Source organism: Dama dama, chromosome 20, assembly GCF_033118175.1.
Source record: "Dama dama isolate Ldn47 chromosome 20, ASM3311817v1, whole genome shotgun sequence".
Classification (NCBI taxonomy): Eukaryota; Metazoa; Chordata; class Mammalia; order Artiodactyla; family Cervidae; genus Dama; species Dama dama.
Genome location: NC_083700.1, coordinates 91,280,493 through 91,303,742, shown reverse-complemented (window position 1 = coordinate 91,303,742; position 23,250 = coordinate 91,280,493). Strand labels below are relative to the sequence as shown.

Sequence of the window (23,250 nt, the reverse complement as noted above, 5' to 3'; positions counted from 1 at the left end):
GCAGGATGTGTCACGTGGGTCCCACTCCCGCCGCCGCGGCCGCCTTCGTCTTTCTCTGTCTCGACTGAGGCAGCCATCTTGCTCTTGCCGCGTGCTGGTGTTGGAGGACCCTCCTTGCTTCAGGTGAGACCCCCGGCGGTCCCGCCACTCCACGGCCATAGGCCGCTGCGCACGGTCTCCCCCCGCCCTCTTCTTCCGACACCCGCCAACCGCTTGTGCTGCCACTTCCGCCGTGGCGCGCTGAGTGGGGGCGGAAGCGGCTGGCTTGGCCTGTCGGTTACCGGCGGCGCAGCTGGGGGTCTGCACCTGAGGGAAGGTCCCCAGCACCACCGCTTTCCGTGGGGGCGAGCGAGCCAGCGCTGTTGCCGCCCAGATCAAGTCCCAGGAGGCAGGTGGTCCCCCGCCTCTGTTCTGTTACTCCTCATTATTCACAACAATAACGCTGTGAGCTTTATACCACCTATCTGCTGTCATCTCATTTGATCCTCCCACTCGACAGCTAAGGAAACTGAGGCTAGCAAGCCCCGCCCCCGGGCTCTGGAGGTCGTATTCCGTTGCATTGCTCTTCACCTTGTAATGACAGGATTTGTTTACAAGGCTGCCACCCTCTCTGAAACATTGCCTTGCCCGTCATTCTAGCCTTATCACACTGCCTGGTGCATAGTAGGCTGTCAAGAAGTTGATGATTGACCGACAGGCAGTGTTACACATCTAGTGAATGGTGGTTTCAACTTCCGTTCCCACGGTCTTTCACTGTACCAGCTCTGTCCTTTGAGTGGTAACAATAGTTACCAGTTTTTGAATATCTGCTGTGAGCCATACCCTGTGCTTGATAACTTAATCTTTAACTCTGAAAACTAAAAATACTGTGAAGTATGTGGTGTTACACTTTTTCTAATACGGAAGGAATATAAGTTCAGAGAAGTAAAATATGTTTCTGAAGCTCTAAGCAGTAGACCCTTGATCCTTCTGATTCCAAAGCCTGTGCCTCTCTTAGAGGCCACATAATAAAAAGTCAGGGTTAAAGATTGAATTTATTTTATCTCTTGTGTAAAAATGAGGTGTGTGTAAATGCCTACTCTAATGCTTAAAACTTAGGCACTCAGTAAATGTTGGTTATAACCTCATTATTTGCACCGTTTCTTGCATCTTTGAGGAAAAGACTAAAAGATCCTAGGATCCCCAAGGAAGAACTCACGAATCATGGCCTTAAGAAGTTATTTCTCCCTTCTGGGCCTAGGAGGACTTTTATTTCCAATTCTGTTAAATTGGAAGGAATGTGAGCTGTTTTGTGTATTTCTGATTTAAACCCTGCTCCTGCTTTCAAGTATTTCAGATGGCATCCTTTACAGGACAGAAATAACAGGTACAATAAAAAGAAAGGTTGATTGAGGAACAGGGAGTTAAAGCAGGTGATCTTTGAGGTCTATTCCAGATTCTGAGCTGGACATCTCTTCTCTCATAAACTGAATCCAGTCCACTTTCTTACTTGAATTCCATGCACCCCATCCTGGTAGTAGACAAAGAACCACTTTTCTTCTTCCCCTCCCAACTTTGAACTTCCAGCCTCCCTAGAATGCTTTTTCTCTGAGGTACTCCTTGAGAACAAGTTTTTGATTATACTTATTACCTAGAATGGACTCTGTTCTTGTTTGCACATTGATTTAAAGAGTTAATTTTGTTCTGGCTTTGTTTCAGACAGATCAGGGCTCTATTTTGACTTGCATCTCTTCCATCTCTTCTCTTGGGGATTGATACTTCAGAATGCAGAATAGTCCCAAAAAGTTTATCTTGTATCTGGTTCTAATATTTTCACTTGTCCCCTTTTTAAATAAAAAATTCCTTAGGCTCTTTGTTAGTTCGCTACACCTTCATGGCCGCATTACTTTGAGAACAGTGAATTTTGGTCCTTTACTATAGAAACTGACTGTAGAGATTGGGATTTACATCAGCAAATTTAAGTCAGTGTCAGATTTAAGTGTCAGTGTCAGATTTAAGTTGAGATTGCCACACACTTAAGCTTTTTGATTTTGTACTCTATTCACACTTACTCCTATAAAAGAATTTTTTTAGCTGCTTGAGCATTGTGATACAGTGCTGAGTAAAGATTGAAGAATTGTAAATTCTAAATGTTATTTAGGAACTGGACTTCGCCCTTAAAGCAGAAAGATACACAGGTTTGTATCTTAAGTACAGTGTCAGAATACAGAATAATTAGTACTTACATAATCTTTGATTCTTTCATCTCTAAAATGAAGAAAACAATATCTTTTTCATCTGGAAGATGTTTATAAAGAGTTTAGAGAATCAACCAAAAAGTTTTGACAACAGCCTTACCCTTTATTCCCTCTGCTGTATCTCAGTAGTGATCTGTTGATCTAAGAACAAGTAAAATAAGACTTTTAACATTGGCTTTTATTTGTTTATATAGTGTGGAATGTTATGACCCATTATAAACTGAAGAACTTTTTTTTCCTTAGTAGGAAAGGGCTGACCAGACTAGGATTCTTGACTTTATAATGAACTTAGAGTTTTCAAAATCAAGATTAGCCTTTAAAAGTTTATTTTTAAGATTCCCCTCTTCCCTGCAAAATTTCATATTAATGTAGCAGAGATAGGTTTTTGTCAAATTGTGCAAGGAGGTATTTTACCTTATGTGCAAGACTGTCTTGACAGTTATGACATACTATGTTAGTGCAAGGTGTTGAACGAACTCTGTGGAAAGTGCTGCAGAAGCACCGAATGTCTGAAAATCTGGTTCTCTTTTCCTATTATTAACATACCACCTAACCTTGAATATAGGATGCCATGACTACCTCATATCTTGACAGCTAGATAGCCTATTGAATTTTTTTCTTTGTCCAGATTTTTCTTTCTTTTGTCTTCTATGATTTAAAAAAATAATACAGAATATGATTTGAGAGAAAAAAAAAGTTGTGCTAATTTGCTAACAGCTCTCTTCTGTAAAAATCTTTGGGGAAGAAACTGGTGTACCTACAGAGATTTTAGAATTGATTAGGTTTTATTGAGTACCAAAGTACCGAATTACACTTTTAAGGAGGGATCTTCAAGTAAGTAACTTTGAATCTCAATTCTATTTTCTGTTTGTATATACAGCTCCCTCTTGGTGTTTCTTAATTTTGGTTCTTTTGCTCTCTGACTTATGAAGCTAGAAAAAATTATTAATATTTTTAAAAATATAGACAATATTATTATGGTGGTGGTGCATATTACAGGTTCAGTGAACCAGAAGGTACTGTTGTATAAACAGTTATTTTGTTTTGGTAAATAAAACAGTGACTTTAACAAATTTATTTTTCCCCCCCTAGATTTACCAACAGCATGAATCAAGAAAAGTTAGCCAAACTTCAGGCTCAGGTCCGGATAGGGGGCAAGGTGAGTGTGGCATAAGAAAAATTGATAGGAGAATGTGTTATTACCAGATAGTAGTATTATTTTGGATTTGTGGTCATTGAAAATCTAAAATTTTTAAAACTAATCAAGATTAAACCACATTCCAATTTGAAAGTAACTTGTCTAGATCTAAAATAGGTAATTAGAAGATATCTCTCTGATGGGTACAATTGAAATAGCCACCTTTGACACTTTTTAACATTCTGGTGGTTAAATGATATGAACAAGTTATTTAATCTTGCTAAGCTTCCATTTTTGCATCTGTAAAATAAAAATGATCCTATATAAGATGCTTCTAAATATTAGAGTAATATTTTTAAAACACCTCAAACAGTGTCTGACACAGACTAGACACTTACTAAAAGACAGCTGTTATTATGTTAGACCCACCCTCAGATATTCCTGGATATTGAGGTTACCTTATCTTGACTTGATACCCCTACTGCTTCAGTTAGGTTTACAATGGGAGATGCAAAAGCTAATGGTACCTTTGTTCATTGCTAGGTTTTCCTCCCAAATTGTTACTTGTTTTTCTGTATTGGTGAATGTGAACATGAGCATTCTTATTCCATGTACTTTGAAACTTAAGGGAGAGTTAGTTCTGATCACTGAAAATCTTTGATTCCCTTCAGTTCCAACCCTGGCCTCAAGGAGAATATTCTACCTTTATCTCTGCTCAATACAATCTTTGTAAAAGGAAAAGCAAGAATAGTATTTACCTCAGACCTAGGGAGGGGATAGGTGGGACAGTGTGTAGCAGCCCCACTCTGTCATTTACTTTGATAATAACTATAGCTCCTGGGGATAGGAACAGGAGAGGGGGAAGGGAAGAAACAACTAGTATTAATACTTTCTCCTTCTTTCCTAGTAATACAGTTATCTGACTCTAGAGTCATAGCAACAAATTCATGTAGCTAAAGTACTAGTCACATTGTAGCAGGAAGTAATGTAATGTATCAGTGCAAAAATTAGGACTATTCAAGAAACACATACCTGGAAGAGCTTGATATAGCACATCACTATTGTATATTTTAAGCCAGAAGGTTGGCACAGTCAGCCAGCTAGTTTATTGAGCAACTGCTATGGGCCAAGCACACAGTAGATAAATAAGTCAAGGTTTCCTGCTCTTGATACAGTTCAGCTTGGAAGGGAGATGCACTCAGAATTACACTGCTACTGCGACTGCTGCTAAGTGGCTTCAGTTGTGTCCGACTTTGTGCGAGCCCATAGACGGCAGCCCACCAGGCTCCCCCATCCCTGGGATTCTCCAGGCGAGAATACTGGAGTGGGTTGCCATTTCCTTCTCCAATGCATGAAAGTGAAAAATGAAAGTGAAGTCACTCAGTCATGTCCGACTCTTAGCGACCCCATGGACTGCAGCCTACCAGACTCCTCCGTCCATGGGATTTTCCAGGCAAGAGTACTGGAGTGGGGTGCCATTGCCTTCTCTGCACAATTACACTACAGAATAGTAAATATTAAAATGAAGTTTAAGGTGCACCTGAGTCAAGGAAGTCATCACTGAGCAGAGATTTGAAGAATAAACAACAGGTATGAGAACAAGTAGATAGGGTGAAGGGGGAGATTGTTATTCTCACACATGCAAGTGCATATAGGATGCTAAGATGCTTAGTGGATGGCATGATGCTTAGTGGAATGGCTTGCTTTAATTTGTTACAACTAGAGTTTATAATGGATAAAGAATGGCAGCAAATGAAACAGGTAATTTAGAGTCAGATCATAGTTTTGTGTGTCATACTAAGATTAGGATTTTATCCCATAGGCAAGGTCAACTACTGAAGAATTTTAAGAAAAAACAGTAACAGTGATTTTAAAAGGTAGATACTGGCATTGTGGAAAATGAAATAAAACAAGTTGGCATAGAGGAGAAGCTACAGCTTGTAGTACGTGGGACACAAATTTAGGGGTTGTATATGACACAACTTAATGATGGATAGAATGTGGGGAACAGAGGTGAGAGAGGAGTCTAGGATGGCCTCCAAATTTCTAGTTTTAGAGCTATGAAAATTAGGAAGTATAGGAAGAATATTTTGGTGGGCTGATGAACTTATAGACAAGTTGATTTTAAGGTACGTAAGGATCATTTAAGTTGTAACCAGCAAGCAGTTGAATCCGGAACACTTCACAGATTAGTGGCCATCTATCTTAATAGTCTCTCTTAGTCCATCCTTTAACTTGATTTCATTACAACCTCTGTTGCTACTCATGGGGCTCTCTTCCACTCCCACCGGAGTTTCTGAGACTAAGCCTCCTGCCTACCCTTTATAAGGCTGATTTCCTGAGTAGTGTTGGCTCAGGAGTTTAATTCATTGTCTTAAATAGTTTTTCAAGGGAAAAAATTATTTAGAGTTTCAAAATATCCATTTAGAAGTGAAGTTTTCCTATCTCAGTAAATAGTATAATTTTCAACCCATTTGCTCAGGTCAAAATTCTAAACATCATTCTAGATTCCGTTTTTCCCTCATATCCCATATTTAGTCCAGCAGCAAGTCCTTTTGGTTCTTCTGACTATCTTAGCTCTATCTCCACTGCCACAACCCTCATCTCTCGTCTGGACTTCTACAGTAGCTTCCTGACTGATCTCATTATAGTTCATTTTCCACAGCAACCTCAGTCATCTTTTAGAATCATAAATCAGAACAAACCATTCTCGTGCTTAAAACCTTCCAGTAGCTTCCTATTGCAGTTGATATAAAGCCCAGTTCCTGCTCATGGCACATTAGGCTACGTGATCTGGCCCTTATCAGTCTTTCTGATTTCATTTTCCTCTACCTTTCCCATTATTTATTCTAGTCATACTGGTCTGCTCTGTCTAGAAATGACAGGTTCACTCTTGTTTCATTTTTCTTGGATCCCTCTTCCCGTAAATCTTTTCATAAGTCTCAGCTCATACACCACCTCTTCAGAGGGACCTTCCCTGAGCATTCTAATAAAGTAGTGCTTTGCCCTGACCCAGTATTCTTGTTGCTCTGTTATTTTTTTGTTTCTTAATACATTTATCCTGTTTGAAATAATCTAATCTGTTTATGTATTGATTTTTCCTTCCCATTGTAATGTGTGCTCCTTGAAGTAAGAACTTGATCTTTTTCATTCCTAGGTTCTAGGGCTCTAGAACACTCACAGAATAGGCATTTACCTGTTAGGTCATAATCTCCAAAGTTTCAGAATATCTTTAGAGGGTGGTAGATAGTATAAAAACCTTTCCTTATATTGTTGGAAGGTTGAAGTAAAGCATACTTCAGGTTATTTTGAAGTTAAAAATTTTTTGTTAGAAAACACTTGAAACAATGTGTTAAAATGACAGAGGCTAGATATTGGAAAGAATGAAAAAAATTGGCTAGAAACTAACCTTCAAAAATCTGAGTTAGGCTGACAGTCACAACTCTGTGACTATGAGAAGTCTTTTTAATTATTACTATTAAGTCTGCAATTTTTTATGTGAGGTTTAGGAAGAATATTATGGAGAGGAAGACAAGTGATTACAATCATCAAATGCATGGCATGCTAATACTTTTGTTTGGTTATCTTTCAGGGTACAGCCCGCAGAAAGAAGAAGGTGGTACATAGAACAGCTACAGCTGATGACAAAAAACTTCAGAGTTCTCTAAAAAAACTGGCTGTGAATAATATAGCTGGTATTGAAGAGGTATGATCACTTTGAAAATTGTTATGTGGATAAACAGAACATTCACAAATGATTATCCAGACTTTCAAATGTAACATATCAGCTTAGATGAATCGTATACTCACTTTTTGAAGGACTGGAGCTATTGAATTTGCTTACTGTATAAAATTGGATTGTCAAAAAATGATTTTATTAGATGGTTAAGGAATTCATTATACTTTTCAGACTCAAAGTACTGGGTTGGCCAAAAAGTTCGTTCAGGTTTTTCTGTACTGTCTTACCGGAAAACCTGTATGAACTTTTTGCCAACCCAATATTTACATATATAACAAAATTATGGACCTACTCTTTAGTTTTAATGTAAAATAAGATTTTTTTCCTAATAATACAGAAATAAGGAAACCCAAAGATTTATTCCAATAAGGTGGACTTTTTTCCCCATAAGAGTACCTTTCTGCTCTTCACAGACTCTCAAATTATTACTCAGAAAGCTCTCACAGTAGCTTTACATGAATTGCATTTCTTATTAGACCATTTCAAAAACTATTAATTTTAAAATTATTTTATTTTGATGATACTACTTTTCTCAGATCAGAAGCCAAAAATTGATATGCAAGAAAAATCATCATAACACCAACTATTTGTGATCTGTTACCATCTAGATCTACTTCTACCTGATGATTACATTTTTGATAATAGTGTTTAAATTTTAACTACTATCAGATTTCATTACATCATTACCAGGTGTAATACTACCTCACAAGTTTTAGTAGATTATTAATGCACATGTGCTGTAAAATGTAGATCAGAAACAATGCAGGAGGTGAGGATCACTATTAAAGAAATAGAAGAGTAACAAAGAAAAGGCAGTGAAATGGCAAAGTGCCACATATTCTTTCCATCACGGATATATGAACAAATAAATATATTGTTTAAGTCTGCTTTATACTTTCAAAATTAATGTACTGATAAAATAGTAGGGAAGGTAAGTCACATGTATCTTTTTTCCTTATAGCTTCATATGGCTGTGCATTCTTACTCTGATAAGTATTAAAACTTTATTTGCAAGTCTTGAAATTAAGCATTTAAAATGCTTTTTTTCCCCTGAGCTATTAAAAGCTTTCATATATTTTCATTGACCTAAAATAATTTCCAGAGAGAGCATTCTCTATCTGGGACATAATTGAGAAAAAGCAAATCTAAGCTTCTCTTTAAAAATTACAGCTTCACTAAAAAAAAAAAAAAAAAGTTGCAATAATGGACATGAACTCTGATAATATTAAACCTAACCTACTAATAAGTGTTTAGGCAATCTTATATCTTTGCCTATCTTTCTACCCTCCCAACTCCTACCCCTCCCCACTCAATCTCAACACTATTGACACTTTGAACCAAATAATTCTTTATTGTGAAAACTGTCCTATGCATTCTAGGATGTTTGGCAGTATTCTTGGAGTCTCCCCACTAGATCTTCAGTTACGACAACCAAAAATGTCTCCAGACTTTGATGCAGGTCCTTTGGGGGGCAAATCACCCTTTGTTGAAAACACTTCTTTAGAGAGAGGAAAAGATTTTATTTACCTCCTTGAAGTATAGATTTTATCTCCAAGGGCATGCTTTTCTAAATGTTTGATTTTGTTCAGATTTGGAAAACTCTCTGGCTCTTATAATTAATAAAACTTTTAGTATTTTATAGTGAAATAACAAACCAGTTAGCAGTGTTTGATCTCTTCCGAATATAATCAAACCTAATTATAATGCTGTGCTGAGGTCATAGTACTTTTGTAGTTCAAATTATCATACTGAATATTTAATGGTAGTGAATATCTGCTGTATGCCAAGCATTTTGCTAGGCAGTGGTGCATAAGATATTATTCATAGTCTCTGTCCTTTAGAGCCTGACATCTAGTAGGGAAACTAATTAGTCAGCTTAGCCAGATAAACAAAATATGTATTATGCATTTCAGCTCCACGGTATCTCTTTGAATTAGTTATTGTTGGTTACAGATAAGAAAGTTGAGACTTAAGAGTCAGGTACCTGTTCAAGATCACATAGCTGGTAAGTGTTGAATTCCAGATTTGAGCTAAGTATGTCAAAATGGGAGTTCATTTTATCCATTGATTTATCTTGCTTTGGTCTTCTTAGTTACACTTAGGCCCACTCTTGACCTTTCCCTCTCCTCCTGCCCCTCTTTCCTCTCCATTCTTCCAAAGTCCCACCAAAGAAAGGGACAGTACCTGCCTTATCCTGTATTATTGAGTACCTGCCATGCAGAATTCATTACTTACACCATCATAGATAAATGAAATTCCCAAAAGTATTTCTAAGGACATTGCTTTTTCTCCTTTTCAGGTATTAATGTAGGTGTTATTTTGTCCCAGAAGTCTTCCTGGTAGCACACATACACATTTATGCAAAGAGAGGTTAGATGCCTTTCTTACGTACCTCCATAATGCTCTGTATTTAATTTTATTACAGCATATATTAAACTATATTGTTAATTCATTTTTGTTGGTGTTGCCAATGCAATTCTGTTTGGGGAGTCATAGCTCCAAAATGTTGCGCAGAAAACTAATGGTACATATAGGCATATACCGATGCAATGGACATGAACTTGGGCAAACTTAGGGAGATAGTGAGGTTCAGGGAGGCCTGGTGTGCTGCAGTCCATGGGGTCACAAAGAGTCAGACACAACTGGACGACTGGAAACAATAGCAACAGTAGACATGTACACACTCTTGTTGCACCCCTACCTCCATATGGGTACACAAGTGACGTCTTCCAGTCCTCACAGACTAGTTATACAGAGAAAATACAGATAAAGAAAATTAACAACATGAAGTAACAGCTATAAAATTTCTGAATGCTTGAGCCTAAAATGGGAAGTTTTACTTTTTTCCTTCTTTCCCTCTTTCTAAAATTGATTTTTTGAGAACCAAGATATTTGTACTTTATATAACACTTTGCAGATCTAAAATAATTTTATTTAGGCATATCTAGTATATAATCTGGTTTGCCTCAAACATTACATTTGTGTTACTATAATTAAACAATTTTTTTCTTCAAGAAAATGATGACACACTTTAAAAACAGAAAAAAGAAACTACTACCTTAAATGTATACATGAAAACATGCAGTTTTCAGAAACATTAAAATAGGAAAAAATATATATGTCTTAGAATAAACACATTAATTACAGTTTGGGCTGTTTTGAACTTTTTCAAAGTGCTAAACTCTGGAATATACTATCTTCTGGGGTTTTGGCAGTTTAAGGAAAGTAGATAAAAACTTTTGAAAAGAGCAGATAGGAATGGTAAGAGAAGATCGCAATGGTAACATTTTAAGACAAAAATAACATTACTATGTTTTCTATCCTTTGACCTTCAAAACATCAAACCAGTAGAAAGTAATCAGTTTGGTGGCTTGGGCACAGAGAGATCAGTGGTGGGTTTCAAAAACTCATTGCACGTTTGCCTAGTAAAATTCTAACCTTACTTTCTAAGCCTTCAGTATTGGCAATTATTTTTTCCTCTCCTAATGCTTAATTTATGTCCTCTTCAAATATGTAAAAGCTAAAGGACTGTTTGAATTAAGAGGGATTTCACTGATCTTTATGTGTTAATTAGTTGTTGATTTGAGGTAATAAGTTTAATTGTATGTAGATTTCTTTGACCTGTCACCAAAGACAGAAATCCAAAGCTGTCAGAAAGGGGCAGGGGAGTGCCAAAGACTGTTTCATACAAAGAAGCCAAGTAACTAACCAGGTTTTAGGAAGGAATGCCTATGTGAACTCTGAGAGTATAATCCAGAACTCAGTTCCTGAAAAATTCTTACATTCTATGGCAGTTGAAGATACTTAGATGTGCTGCTTCTTTAGTAATCTGATGGAATATAGAGATGGTGTTGTCACCCTGGTGATAACATGAATCTATCAAAAGTAGAATCTGTTTTCTTTTCTCAGAGACGATTGATTTTTTCTGATGTATTTGGTAAGAAATGTCACCAAAAATCTGCTTCTCTGGTTCAGATGGTTTAGTTGCTTCATGGAGTTTTACTGTTATCTTCAGAGGACAGCTTCTATCTTAATTAAGGTATACTCTGTCTCTGTGAAACCTTCCCTTCTTTCCAGGCATAATAATCAACGCTTTCTCTGTCCTTCCACTCCCCTTAACTTAAATTGCTCTGCTAGAATATGTTTATTATTACCACCTCATATTGTAAGGTATGATTACTTTCTTATTAACCAAGTAGTCTGTTTGCCGTAGTCTCTTGATTACAAGAGTCTTGACAGCAGGAACTGTGTTTATTCATCATTTATAGTCTATAGCATGCTGACTCCCATGGACATCCCAGGTTTTTGGGGGCCTGTTAAATGTAAGAGATACTGATTATTCTAGGTGAAATTGTTTAGCAAGAAGTTAGTCATAGACAGCTGGAGCTCAGGAGAAAACTTAGGACTGGGAATTTAAATTTTGTAATTGTACACATAAGTTTTACTGTTCATATTTTCCTTTTCTTGAACCACTTGTACAGCAAAAGGACTTAAAGTTCCTAAAGTTACTGGTTGACCCTTACTGTAGTTCCTTCTTCCTTCAACCTAGAGCATCAGGTGCAATGGGTGTACAGCTCTGAGTGCAGGAGAATTAAAGAGGAGCACTCTGTCCCATTGACCTTATTATTACATGGCAGTCTTAGTTTCTTTGGATATCTTTTTTTTTTCCGGCCGTGCTGCCAGCAGGTGGGATCTTAGTTCACTAAGCGGGATCGAACCCATACCCCTCAGTGGAGCATGGAGTCTTAACAATGGGACTACAAGGGAAGTCCCAAATACCCTGCTTTTTTGGTTTTATGTTTTTCCACATTTTTATGTGGAAATAAACATAGCATAAAATCTGCCATTTTAACCTTTTTTTCCGTTCCCTGTGTGCAAATCCTTTTTTAACCATTTAAAATTAAAAAAAAAAAATTTAACTATTTAAAATTTTTTAACCATTTAAAAAATTGAATTATAGTAATTTACAACATTGTCTTAGTTTCAAATGTACACCAGAGTGATTCAGTCATATATATAATGACTGAATTACTTCACTTAACTTTATAATTTCTAGGTCTATCTATATTGCTGCAGATGGCATTGTTTCATCCTTTTTATGGCTGAGTAATATTCCATTGTGTGTATATTCCACACCTTCTTTATCTGTTCATCTGTTGATGGATGTTTAGGTTGTTCATGTCTTGACTCTGGTAAATTGTGTTCCTTTGAACATTGGGATACATGTATCTTTTCAAATTAGAGTTTTGTCCAGATATATGTCCAGGAATGGGATTACTGGATCATATGGTAACTCTATTTTTAGTTTTTTGAGAAACCTCTGTGCTGTTCTGCATAGGGGATGCACCAATTTACACTCCCATGTAGGAGGGTTCCCTTTTTCTCTACAGCCTCTCCAGCATTTATTATTTGTAGGTTTTTTAATGATGGCTTATGAGGTGATACTTCATTGTAGTTTTAACTTGCATTTCTCTAATATTTAGCAGTATTGAACATCTTTCCATGTGCCTTCTGGCCATCTGTATAATATCTTCTTTGAAGAAATGTCTATTTAGGTCTTCTGTCCATTTGTTGATTAGGTTATTTGGTTTTTGTTTTGGTTTTGATATTAAGCTGTTTATTTTGGAAACTGATCCCTTGTTGATAACATTTGTAAATATTTTCTCCCATTGAGTAGGCTGCCTTTTCATTTTGTTTATGGTTTCCTTTGCTGTGCAAAAGTTTTTGAGTTTAATTAGGTCTCATTTGTTTATTTTTGTTTTTATTTCCATTACTCTAGGAGACAGATCCAAACAAATAATGCTGAAATTACATTGAGGAGTGTTCTACCTGGGTTTTCCTCTAGGAGTTATATAGTATCCAGTCTTACATTTAGATCTTTAATCCATTTTGAGTTTATTTTTGTATATGGTGTTCTTTTACATGTAGATGTCCGGTTTTCCCACTGTCTTTTTTCCCATTGTATATTTTTGCCTTCTTTGTCATAGGTTAATTAACCAAAAGTGCGTGGGTTTATTTCTGGATTTCCAATTCTCTTCCGTTGATCTATGTGTCTGTTTTCTTGCCGGTATCATGCAGTTTTTTTTTTTAATGGCTGCACTGGGTTTTCGTTCTATGTGTAGGCTTTCTCTAGTTGCAGTGAGCAGGGGCTACTCTGTGTTTGTGGGGCACTGGCTTCTCATTGTGGTGGCTTCTTTGTTGTGGAGCATGGGCTGTAGGTGCACAGACTTCAGTAGTTGTGGTGCATGGGCTCAGTCATTGCAGCTCATGGGCTCCAGAGTATGGACTCAATAGTTGTGGTACATGGGTTTTGTTGCCCTGTGTCATGTGGGATCTTCCTGGACCAGGGATCGAACCAGTGTCCCTTGCATTATGAGGCAGATTCTTAACCACTGGACCACCAGGGAAACCCAGTATCAACTGTTTTGATTACTGTAACTTTGTAATGTAGTCTGAAGTCAAGGAGCTTGATTCCTCCAGCTCCATTCTTCTTTCTCAAGATTGTTTTGACTATTCAGGATCTTTAATTTCCATACAAATTAAAAATTTTTTTGTTCCAGTTCCATGAAAAATACCATTGTTAATTTGATAGGGATTGTATTGAATCTATAGATTGCCTTGGGTGATGTGGTCATTTTGACAAGTATGGCCTCCCAATCCAAGAATATGATATCTTCCCATCTGTTTATGTTATCTTCAATTTCTTTCATTAGCATCATAATAGTTTTTAGAGTATAGATCTTTTGCCTCCCTAGGGAGGTTTATTCCTAGGTATTTTATTCTTTTTGATGTGATAGTAAATGGGATTGTTTCCTTAATTTCTCTTTCTGATACTTCATATTAGTGTATAGAAATGTAACAGATTTCTGTATATTAATTTTGTATCCTGCAACTTTACCAAGTTCATTGATGAGCTATAGTAATTTTTCAGTGACATCTTTAGGATTTTCTCTGAATACTACTGTCATGTCATCAGCAAACAGTGACAGTTTTATGACTTTTTTTCCATTTTGGATTCCTTTTTTTTCTCTTTTTCTTCTCTGATTGCTGTGGCTGGGACTTCCAAAACTATGTTGAATAAAAATGGTGAGAGTGAGTATCCCTGTCTTGTTCCTGATTTTAAAGGAAATGCTTTCAGCTTTTCACCATTGAGTATGATGTTAACTGTGGGTTTATCATATGTGGCCTTTATTATGGTGCAGTAAGTCACCTATATGCCCACATTCTGGAGAGTTTTCAATGTAAATGGATGTTGAATTTTATCAGGAGCTTTTTCAGCATCTGTTGAGATGTCCTATGCTTTTTATTCCTCAGTTTGTTAATATGGACTGCCAGGGAATGCTCTACCCTTTTTTCTTTTTTCTTTTTTTTTTCCTTTTTTCTTTTACAGATGATTTCACCTGTTATCCTGCTTCCTCTTCATCATCATTTCACTGATACTCTGTAGCATTTGCCAACACTCTCCTTAAAATTTTGTGCTTTGCTTCTTGCCCTTTCTCCTCCTTTGTTTTATCCTTATTTCTTTTGGTGTCTCCTTTTCTTTCCCACCTCACTGAAACTATTATTTCCACAAAATTTTGTCATTACTATATTTGCTTCATTAGTTCTCAGATTGGTCTTGGGACCACTTTTTTTCAGAATCATATAGGTTGCTTTTAAAAGTTCAGACTCATCAGTCCACTGGAGAGCTCCAGAATTAGATTTCCATTTTAAGCATTTGTAAGTATACAATTCAGTGACATTAATTACACTCACAGTGTTTTACAACCAGCACCATTGTCTATTTCCACAATTTTTCATAATCCCAAATAGAAACTCTGTACCCAGGGACTTGCCTGGTGGTCCAGTGGCTGGGACTCTGCAGTCCCAATGCAGGGGGCCTGGGTTCGATCCCTGGGAGGGGAACTAGATCCCACATGCGGCAACTACAGATTCCACGTGCTGCAACGGAGACTCGGCACAGCTCAATAAATATTTTTTTTAAAAAAAGAAGAAACTCTGTACCCATTAGAAGTAATAACTCCTCATTCCTCTTTCTCCCAGCCTCTGATAATTTCTAACCTACTTTTTCTTTGTCTTACCTGTTACAGATATTTCCTGGAAGTGGAATCATAAAATAGTTGTCCTTTCATGTCTGACTTACTTCACTTAGCTTGTTTTCAAGATTTATGCATGTTTAATGTGTATCAGAACTTTACTCCTTTTATTGCTGCATAATATTCCATTCTGTGGGTAATACCACATATTATCCACTTGTTTATTGAGAAACATCTTTTGTTTTTAAAACAGCTTCCCCCCCAGTTATAACTTTTACAGAAAGTTAGGGGTATACAAAAAATATGAAAAAATATTAATATTCAATCATAACTCCATTACCCAGAAATAATTATTATTAGTTGTGTCTTTATTATTATTATTATTATTATTAGTGTCTTTCTTTCCCATCTTTATATGCATATATACTTAACATATCTGAGACTACAGCTAGATGTACAATTTAAAACCCTTCCATTTTTGAATAGTATTATAAAAATTGTTTCCTGTCAGTAAAAAACTCTTAAGCATCAGTCTGAGTGTCTGTATATATTCCAATATGTGAACATAGCATATTTTAACATTTTTTCTCATTTATTATGCATTATAATGCTGTGATAGTAAAGAATCCCATATTAGACTCATATATACATAAATATTTATCTTCATTTCTGATTTCCTCCAGACAGATTCTTGGAAATGTAGTTACTGACTGAAAGATCATTAGTATTTTTAGAACTTTTCATCCATATTGCCAAATTGATTTTCAGAAAGGGTATGCCATTTTACACTATCTACAGCATAGCTACAGAGAATCCATCTCATCAGATTCTTGCCACTATAGCATAAGGGAAAATGATCCCAGCATTATCATATAGTCTAATGATATCTGTTAACTTTCACTCTTATCAATAATAATAGGTTATGCCTCATACTAGCCAGAAATAAGCAGGCGCTTAAAAGGATTCAATGTGAAAGATGCTGACTTATGGGAATGCAGAGGCCATAATCTTCAAAATCTGACATCCTTTAGCCTTACAAAATCCAGACACTTATGTGCCTTATTCTTAAAATGTTTATTATTTCACCTCCATTAAAATATAACAGGAAGACAATAGAAGATTAATTTTCTGATAAACATTTAAGTACCACTACATATAAGAAGGAGTAGCAATAAAACTTGATATTAAGACAGCTGTCAATTATGAACTGCAGCTAACTGGCCTAATGGGGACTTGGAGACACACACGCAAAAAATCACATAGCAGAATTTAAATTTCCTCTCTGAACTGAGAGGGCAGTTACCAGCAAGAGCTGTGGGGTCAATTATAACTTTGTAAGCTTCTTTATAGCCACAAAAACTTACCCACTGTGTAGTAAAGCATCTAGAAGGCTGCTGTGGTTAATGTATGTACCCTATTCAAAGGCTAGCAGTGGCAGGGGTTGCTAAGGTTTTGATAGTATAATTGGGCCACCCAGCAGTTGCCTGGATTCTGTAGAGCATTTGGGCTCACTCAGAAAGGGCAGAACAATAGGAAAAGACAAGCCTAAAAATAGCCCCAGAGGTTCTGGGAATCTCCATTGGAGGAACTATTGTTGCTATTTCTAAACCTTAACATGACCCCTCATCTACCATTTGAGGTATTGAGGTCTGATAGCATCCATGATTTCAGAATAAGCTGTATAAGAGGTGTTGATTCATTCAGCAAATTTGAGTGACTGTTATGTCACTTGAGGGAATGCTGTGTCTCATAAGACAGTGACCTCTAATCTCAAGGAATTCCTCTTCTAGTAAGGTCAAAGATTACAAACACAATTATACTACAAGATAATTTTGTATAGTATCAGTTTTCATGAAGTCAGAAGGTACATAAACCACCTTAAGTTTTCACATAGAAAGAAGCACCTGACCCATGTCTTGGATAAATGGGAACTTGCAATGTGGAGAAGCAGGAAAATGTTCTTCTAAACAGTGAAAACAGCATATATAAATACACTATACATGAGAGGACGTAGTAGTTTCTGGTAACTTCAAAACATGTCAGTATTATTACAGTGAAAAATAAGAGCAAGAGCATCTGGAGTTCTGAACTGGGGTCAAAAAAAAAAAAAAAGCCTCTTCCTGTCTAATTCAAGTAGCATTCTTTACCTCAGCTACCTGTTAAGTGGAAAAAGCACTGTGACATAAAGGGGATACTTGATTGATTGAAAAAGGGACCTGAGAGCTGGTATGGTATCTAGTTTAACAGTCAGTTCCTTGTCCTTATACTATATATAGGTTGTATGATTTAACGTAGACCAAACAGCAGTAAAATCACTGGAGAAAGTGAGGTCTTCATATGAAATGCATACAGTTTGCTTTGTTAATTCAACAAATTCCTTATCCTTCCTTTTGCCTCTAAAAGAGTTGGGAAGTGTCTTGTTCATCTTGCTTGCTCAATAATTAATCCTTTGATAGTTCTAATAGCCTGTATCTAGGAGCCTTATATAACCATGTTATTTGCTCAGTAGAGGGGAAGGAATGTTAGACTGAAATAAAAAATTCTGGCCTTTGTAACCTCTAGTATTTCATTCTATCTACTCTAAAATTAAATTCTCCACCTGTTTCTGGACCTTTCTATTCATGAAGTTACATCTTTTACACAACCTCATTTAAAACAACCATTAATAAATTTCTATTTTACAATCTGACATGGAATAGATATGGCATATATTATTCATATATCTGCTGTTACTTAACCTGTACTCTGAGATGAATAATTCTCTGACAAGCTTTTATGGTGCCACACAATTGAATTTTTATAGACAAATAGGTGTTTAAGAATGTGAATGACATCATAGAAAAGAAACTAAATATAAAGTTGGGAAACCTAGGTTTAAGTTCTGAGTTTGCACATAATCGGTTATTTGTCCTTGGGTATATTGCTTACTGAACAACAGTATTGCTTAACCAAGAACTCTTATCATTAGGAGATAAGATTTGAACTAGGAGACCTCTAAGTTCAACAAATACATGGCCTGACTTTTCTTGAGCAGTACTGATTTTAAATCTCTTGTGACTGTAGTGTTTGTAAATAAAATATATCTCATATTCCAATGTTGAGACACTTTTCACCCCTGGTAGTGCTATAGAAGTCATTTATTAAGTTAAGTGATGGGTCTTGATTTGGAAAAACATAGTCCTACCATATCTTTATTCTTTTCCCATACTAAAATTATGTGATTCTGGGACAGATCCAGAAAAGCATCCCATTTCACATCTACTATGCCACTTCTGCCTTCTCACACCATTCCTCTCATACTTTAAGCTACTTTTCCATTGAACTTTTCTACCTACACAATAATTATCTTCAGAAGTACATAGTTTATTTTTTTCTAAAGTTAACATAAATTAATTTTAACTCATGATTTTTGTTCAGTTGGATTGAATGCTTACTCTGTATAGTATTTGTGGGATTTAGTTACAGTTTTCTAGGGGACTTGCCTTTATTTTCTCTGTGTTCCAGGTCTTGCCTGAAATTTAGAAGCCCCTTTCTTCCCCTTCCTTTCTGGTGCTGTGTGTCAGTGGTGGTGATCACCTCTGAGGAAGAAAAGCCCACTTCCACTGACCATGGAGAACACTCAGCATCTCTGCTTGATTGTGACAAGGGCAGTTTTTGGATGGACCATGAAATGCTTCTAAAGTAGCCAAGAATTAACTCTCCTAATCTTTTTGTTTAATAAGCATGTTACCACCAAGGTATCTTACCCAGTGAAGTCAACTGCATAGTGTAATCACATTATTTACACATTTAACTTACATGCAAATATAATACATAGGACTCTACTAAAACACAGCAAGAGTGAGAGAGAAAAATAACATTTTACATAGTGCACACACATTCAACCTTCCTTTTCAGTGAGTCCCAGGCAATGGATGAGATTAAATCTGAAGCGGTTCATATTGAAGAAAGCTATTGAAAGAATATGGAGATGATTTTAAGGGTTTCCTAGTAACTGATAAATGTTCAGATGGCTAGACAACTGAGTGGGAGAACTTCTTGTCATTTACAAGGGTTATTGAAGGTTGTTGAGAAGCTTTACTTAAAAGGATTAGAGGAACTGACAAAATCTCCTACAAAGAATGACATGAGGAAAACAAGTTGAAACTTTTGTAAATTTACTAGGTATTCAAGAGTAAAACCCTGATTGATTTAATTTCTGAGTGTTCTTTATGGGTTTTCAGTGGTTATTTTTACGATACACTATTATCTCCTTACCACCTGTTCCATAAGTAAGATGCTAACTATTGTACAGATACAGTAGTATCTGTATGGATTTAGTTTGATAGTGTAAATTGAGTAATGGGTAATTTCATTAAGAAGCCAATTCTTGGCTGATAACTACCTTTTTTAAAAAATGTGGGCCTGATCTTCCTTCTCATAGTAGAAATCTTTGAATTTAAAATCTAGATTCTAGGGAATTCCCTGGCAGTCCAGCAGCTAGGACATGGCATTTTCACTGTTTTGGACCCAGGTTCATTCCCTAGTCAGGGAACTAAGATCTTGCAAGCCATGTGGCACGTCCAATAACAACAAAATAATAGAATCTAGATTCTATAATAAAGCGATTATTTCTTTACCATCCTAGTAATTTGTGCCATAAACACCATTTTACTTTGTTGCTAGGGTGTTTTTCCACCCAAATTCACTGCTTAGATAATTATTACATCGGGATTGCAAACCACCTACCAGGTAAAAAACAAGAATTGTTTTTAATTGTTTTTTAAACAGATTTTTTTGAGTTGTACCAAATATGTGAAATACATTTTTTTCTGTGACCATACAGGTGAACATGATTAAAGATGATGGGACAGTTATTCATTTCAACAATCCCAAAGTCCAAGCTTCCCTTTCTGCCAACACCTTTGCAATTACCGGCCATGCAGAAGCCAAACCAATCACAGAAATGCTTCCTGGAATATTAAGTCAGCTTGGTGCTGACAGCTTAACAAGTCTTAGGAAGTTAGCTGAACAGTTCCCTCGGCAAGGTGAGATTTCAGCCTTTTTCCCTTCTCAGCTTACTTAAAGAACCTAATGATTTAAAGGTATCTATGTCATGCTGAAAGGATTTGCCTGTTCATAAATTTTACTTTTATAATGTTACTTGTATGCTTCATAAATTTTTGAGTTTGTTCCTTTAATGATTAATGCAGTGTAGTCTATAGACTCTTCGGATACATTTGGTAGTAATATAGAGAGTTGGGAGGTAATTACCTAAAAGGAAAGTACCAGGATCTGCAGGCTATTTTATAAATAGTTGATTTGGTATTTACTTCTGACTAATAACAAGAAGATAGTGATATCACACAGAACTGTATTTTCATTTAATATTGTTGATTATACTACAAATGCAGCAACTGTAAGTTCTGAATGTCCAAGATAGTCCTGGTTTCAAATTTGTCTTGTCATTCTTGAAAATCAGAGCCTTTTATTTCAGTGTTCATTCTACAAAGCTCGATACTTTTATGCAAATAAGATAGAAAAAATCTTGAATGTTGAATTTTTTATTTGAAGAATATGGAATTTGGAAAAGAAATTTAACTATAATGTTTTTATTTAAACTCGCCTAAATTATTCCATTTTGCATGTTGTACCTTCACTACACATTGAGATTGCCAACCATATTTAGTGTATATCTAAAGAAGCAAAACTTCTATTAATTTTTGTATTAAATAGAAGATATGGCATTTAGATTAGACAATATTTAGCTTCTCCTGAACAGCTATGTAAGATTTGTTTCTATAAACTATGTAGACAGGCAAAAAAGATAAACATTGTAAGTGTTCCATAAAGGTCTTTGTTCTCAGTGACTAATTTTAAAGTAAACTTTTTGTAGTGCTGGATAGCAAAACCCCAAAACCAGAAGACATTGATGAAGAGGAGGATGATGTTCCAGGTAAGTGACCTTTCTTTAGTTTTAAGACTTTTAGCATCCTGTTTATCTCATTTAATTCACTGTGATGATATTTCAGTTTTTTGTTGATGGTGAGCTTGTGAATTTAAATGGATTCATAATGATGTGCATTCAGTCTAATGAAAAAACCCTCCCGTTTAGAATGTGGAATCAGAAATCGTCACACAAAGCTCTGCTGCATTTACTGAGTTAGAATATACCTTTATTAAATTGAAATCACTGTGATTATAAATTTACGTTATAGCATTTCTGTAGAAATTATGATTGGCATATGAAAACGCTGTTCACCTTAGTAGTTTGCTTAGGCAAAAAAGGACTAACATTTCCTTAAGGTTTCTATTTTAAGCAGAAATTGAACCATTATCAGTGAAATGCCCCCAATTCGTTTCTGCCTCTTGTCCTGTGTCTTTTCAGGCTAATTCTGGTAGCAGTATTTGTTGAGCCAGAAGATAGGGATTGCATTTACTTTTTTTTGTATATTTAACTCATTAACTTTTTTTTTTTTCAGATCTCGTAGAAAATTTTGATGAGGCATCAAAGAATGAAGCTAACTAAGATCTTTTCTGATTTTTGGAAGCTGGCATGGACTAGATTTAACAAATCAGCTATGTGGTTCCAAAGTTTTACAGACACGGAGAACATCAACTGTTACTAGTTCAGTAATATAAATATTTTGTATATTAATAATGCTGTTTATTCAGCAATTTTTGGTCATTTAATTTTGCATTTTGCACTTCCTCCCAGGATCTATTCTTTTGGTCAAAATATGAAGTGTTGGTGCAGTTTGAGGGTCTTTTGGTTTTTGATTCATGGTTTTTTTGTTTTTTGTTGGGGTATTTTAGGTGTGTGTATGTGTGTATGTGTGTGTGTGGATATGTGTGTATACAGTGGAGAGCAAATTGGAAAACAGTTTTATTTATCCTCCTCCTTACCCCAGTAGAAATAAAACAAATCTTTACATTTGTTACTTTTTATTTTTTCTAATGATGCACAGAATTAATAAAAAGTGAGGGTCTTGGATTTCAAATCTGAGAAGATTCTACCCTTGGAAGTTTTGGTTTTAATTTGCTTGGTTAACATATTTCTCATATATTTTTCTGGGCTTAAAATGTCTTGAGATATTTTGCCACCAGCTACAGGCTGGCATGATGGGTAGCATATCTTTGGTGCAGTTGCCTTAGATTCACTTACCTAGTTAGACCCAGAAGAACTTCTTCTACTAGCTTTCTTTCTGAATGCCTTGTTTCCTCTCCTCTCGGTCTCCAAATGGCCTGGTCAGCCTGTAGCAATGCTCTTCCTCATCTTCCATCTAGCTTGAGAAGGATGTTCTCCGTATAGAGTTAAGTGAGTGCCTAATCCCTCTTTTTGTAAGATGGTTTCTTCATCTTTGAGAAACAACAGCTCCGTCTTCAACTTTTTAATCTTTTTGATTTTACAGCTTGGTAGATTTCAAACTGGAATAGCTAGCATGTGCTTGCTAAATAATTTTATGCCAGCCTTATCCTGTGTTCTAGCTGTTCTTAATAGCAGGTGCAAAAATGCCTCTTTTTCAGCAAGGTTGAAGTTGGGAATGTTCTTTCAAATCAGAAAAAATAGGCCATAGACTCATTCCCCAGCACAAACGCGCATTCTGTGAAATGGTACTGGCCCCAGGAGGACTTCTTCAACCGTTCCTCTACTTTTGGCCTTGAACCTACCTCTGGATTGGATCTTACTATTGTAGCTGCTCACAGCATCCTCCTGCATGCTTAGGTAATGCTTTGGGGGAATATTGATAAAACACAGTATTTATTTTTTCACCTCCTTTCAGAGGACTTGGAGGTAAGTTGCATTCATTCACTGAAGCTTCCCTCTTGCTGTCTGATGATAAACGCTTGCACTTTGTTATATCAGCTTTTGTTAGAGCCAATATTTAAGAATAAGATTTAGATAATCTGTCATGACCCATCATCAAACTATGGCTTAACCTTGCAGCATATCAAATCTTGTTTCAAGCTAGATATCTTTATTTGATATCTCTAGTGCAAGACCAACAATATATCAAGAGATCTATAGACACAAAGGCAAAGCTCTTGTGTTTTTTTCCATCCAGACACCTCAATTTATTTTATACATTTGTTGCTTTTTCCTGTTATGTTTTATATAAT

General features: G+C 36.1%; 1 protein-coding gene across 5 annotated transcripts; it reads left to right on the top strand.

The window, feature by feature from the left end:
• BTF3L4 (basic transcription factor 3 like 4) lies at positions 1-22,145 on the top strand. 5 transcript variants are annotated; one of them, XM_061121903.1, is made up of 6 exons: positions 1-123; positions 3,330-3,396; positions 6,968-7,081; positions 19,976-20,177; positions 21,026-21,085; positions 21,612-22,145. In XM_061121903.1, the coding sequence occupies exons 2-6, from the start codon at positions 3,343-3,345 to the stop codon at positions 21,656-21,658; spliced, it is 477 nt and encodes a 158-aa protein (XP_060977886.1). In that variant the 5' UTR covers positions 1-123; positions 3,330-3,342; the 3' UTR covers positions 21,659-22,145. The 5 variants fall into 5 exon arrangements, with proteins under 5 accessions (XP_060977886.1, XP_060977889.1, XP_060977888.1 ...); XM_061121905.1 differs by lacking the exon at positions 1-123 and adding an exon at positions 255-388; XM_061121904.1 differs by lacking the exon at positions 1-123 and adding an exon at positions 2,159-2,177.
• The last annotated feature ends 1,105 nt before the right edge of the window (positions 22,146-23,250 follow it).

Coding starts and splice junctions, on each gene's coding strand:
- BTF3L4 (XM_061121903.1), top strand. CDS start 3,343: ATGAATCAAGAAAAGTTAGCCAAACTTCAGGCTCAGGTCCGGATAGGG. Junction 7,082..19,975: donor ATATAGCTGGTATTGAAGAG/GTATGATCACTT, acceptor GTGACCATACAG/GTGAACATGATTAAAGATGA. Junction 20,178..21,025: donor TGAACAGTTCCCTCGGCAAG/GTGAGATTTCAG, acceptor AACTTTTTGTAG/TGCTGGATAGCAAAACCCCA.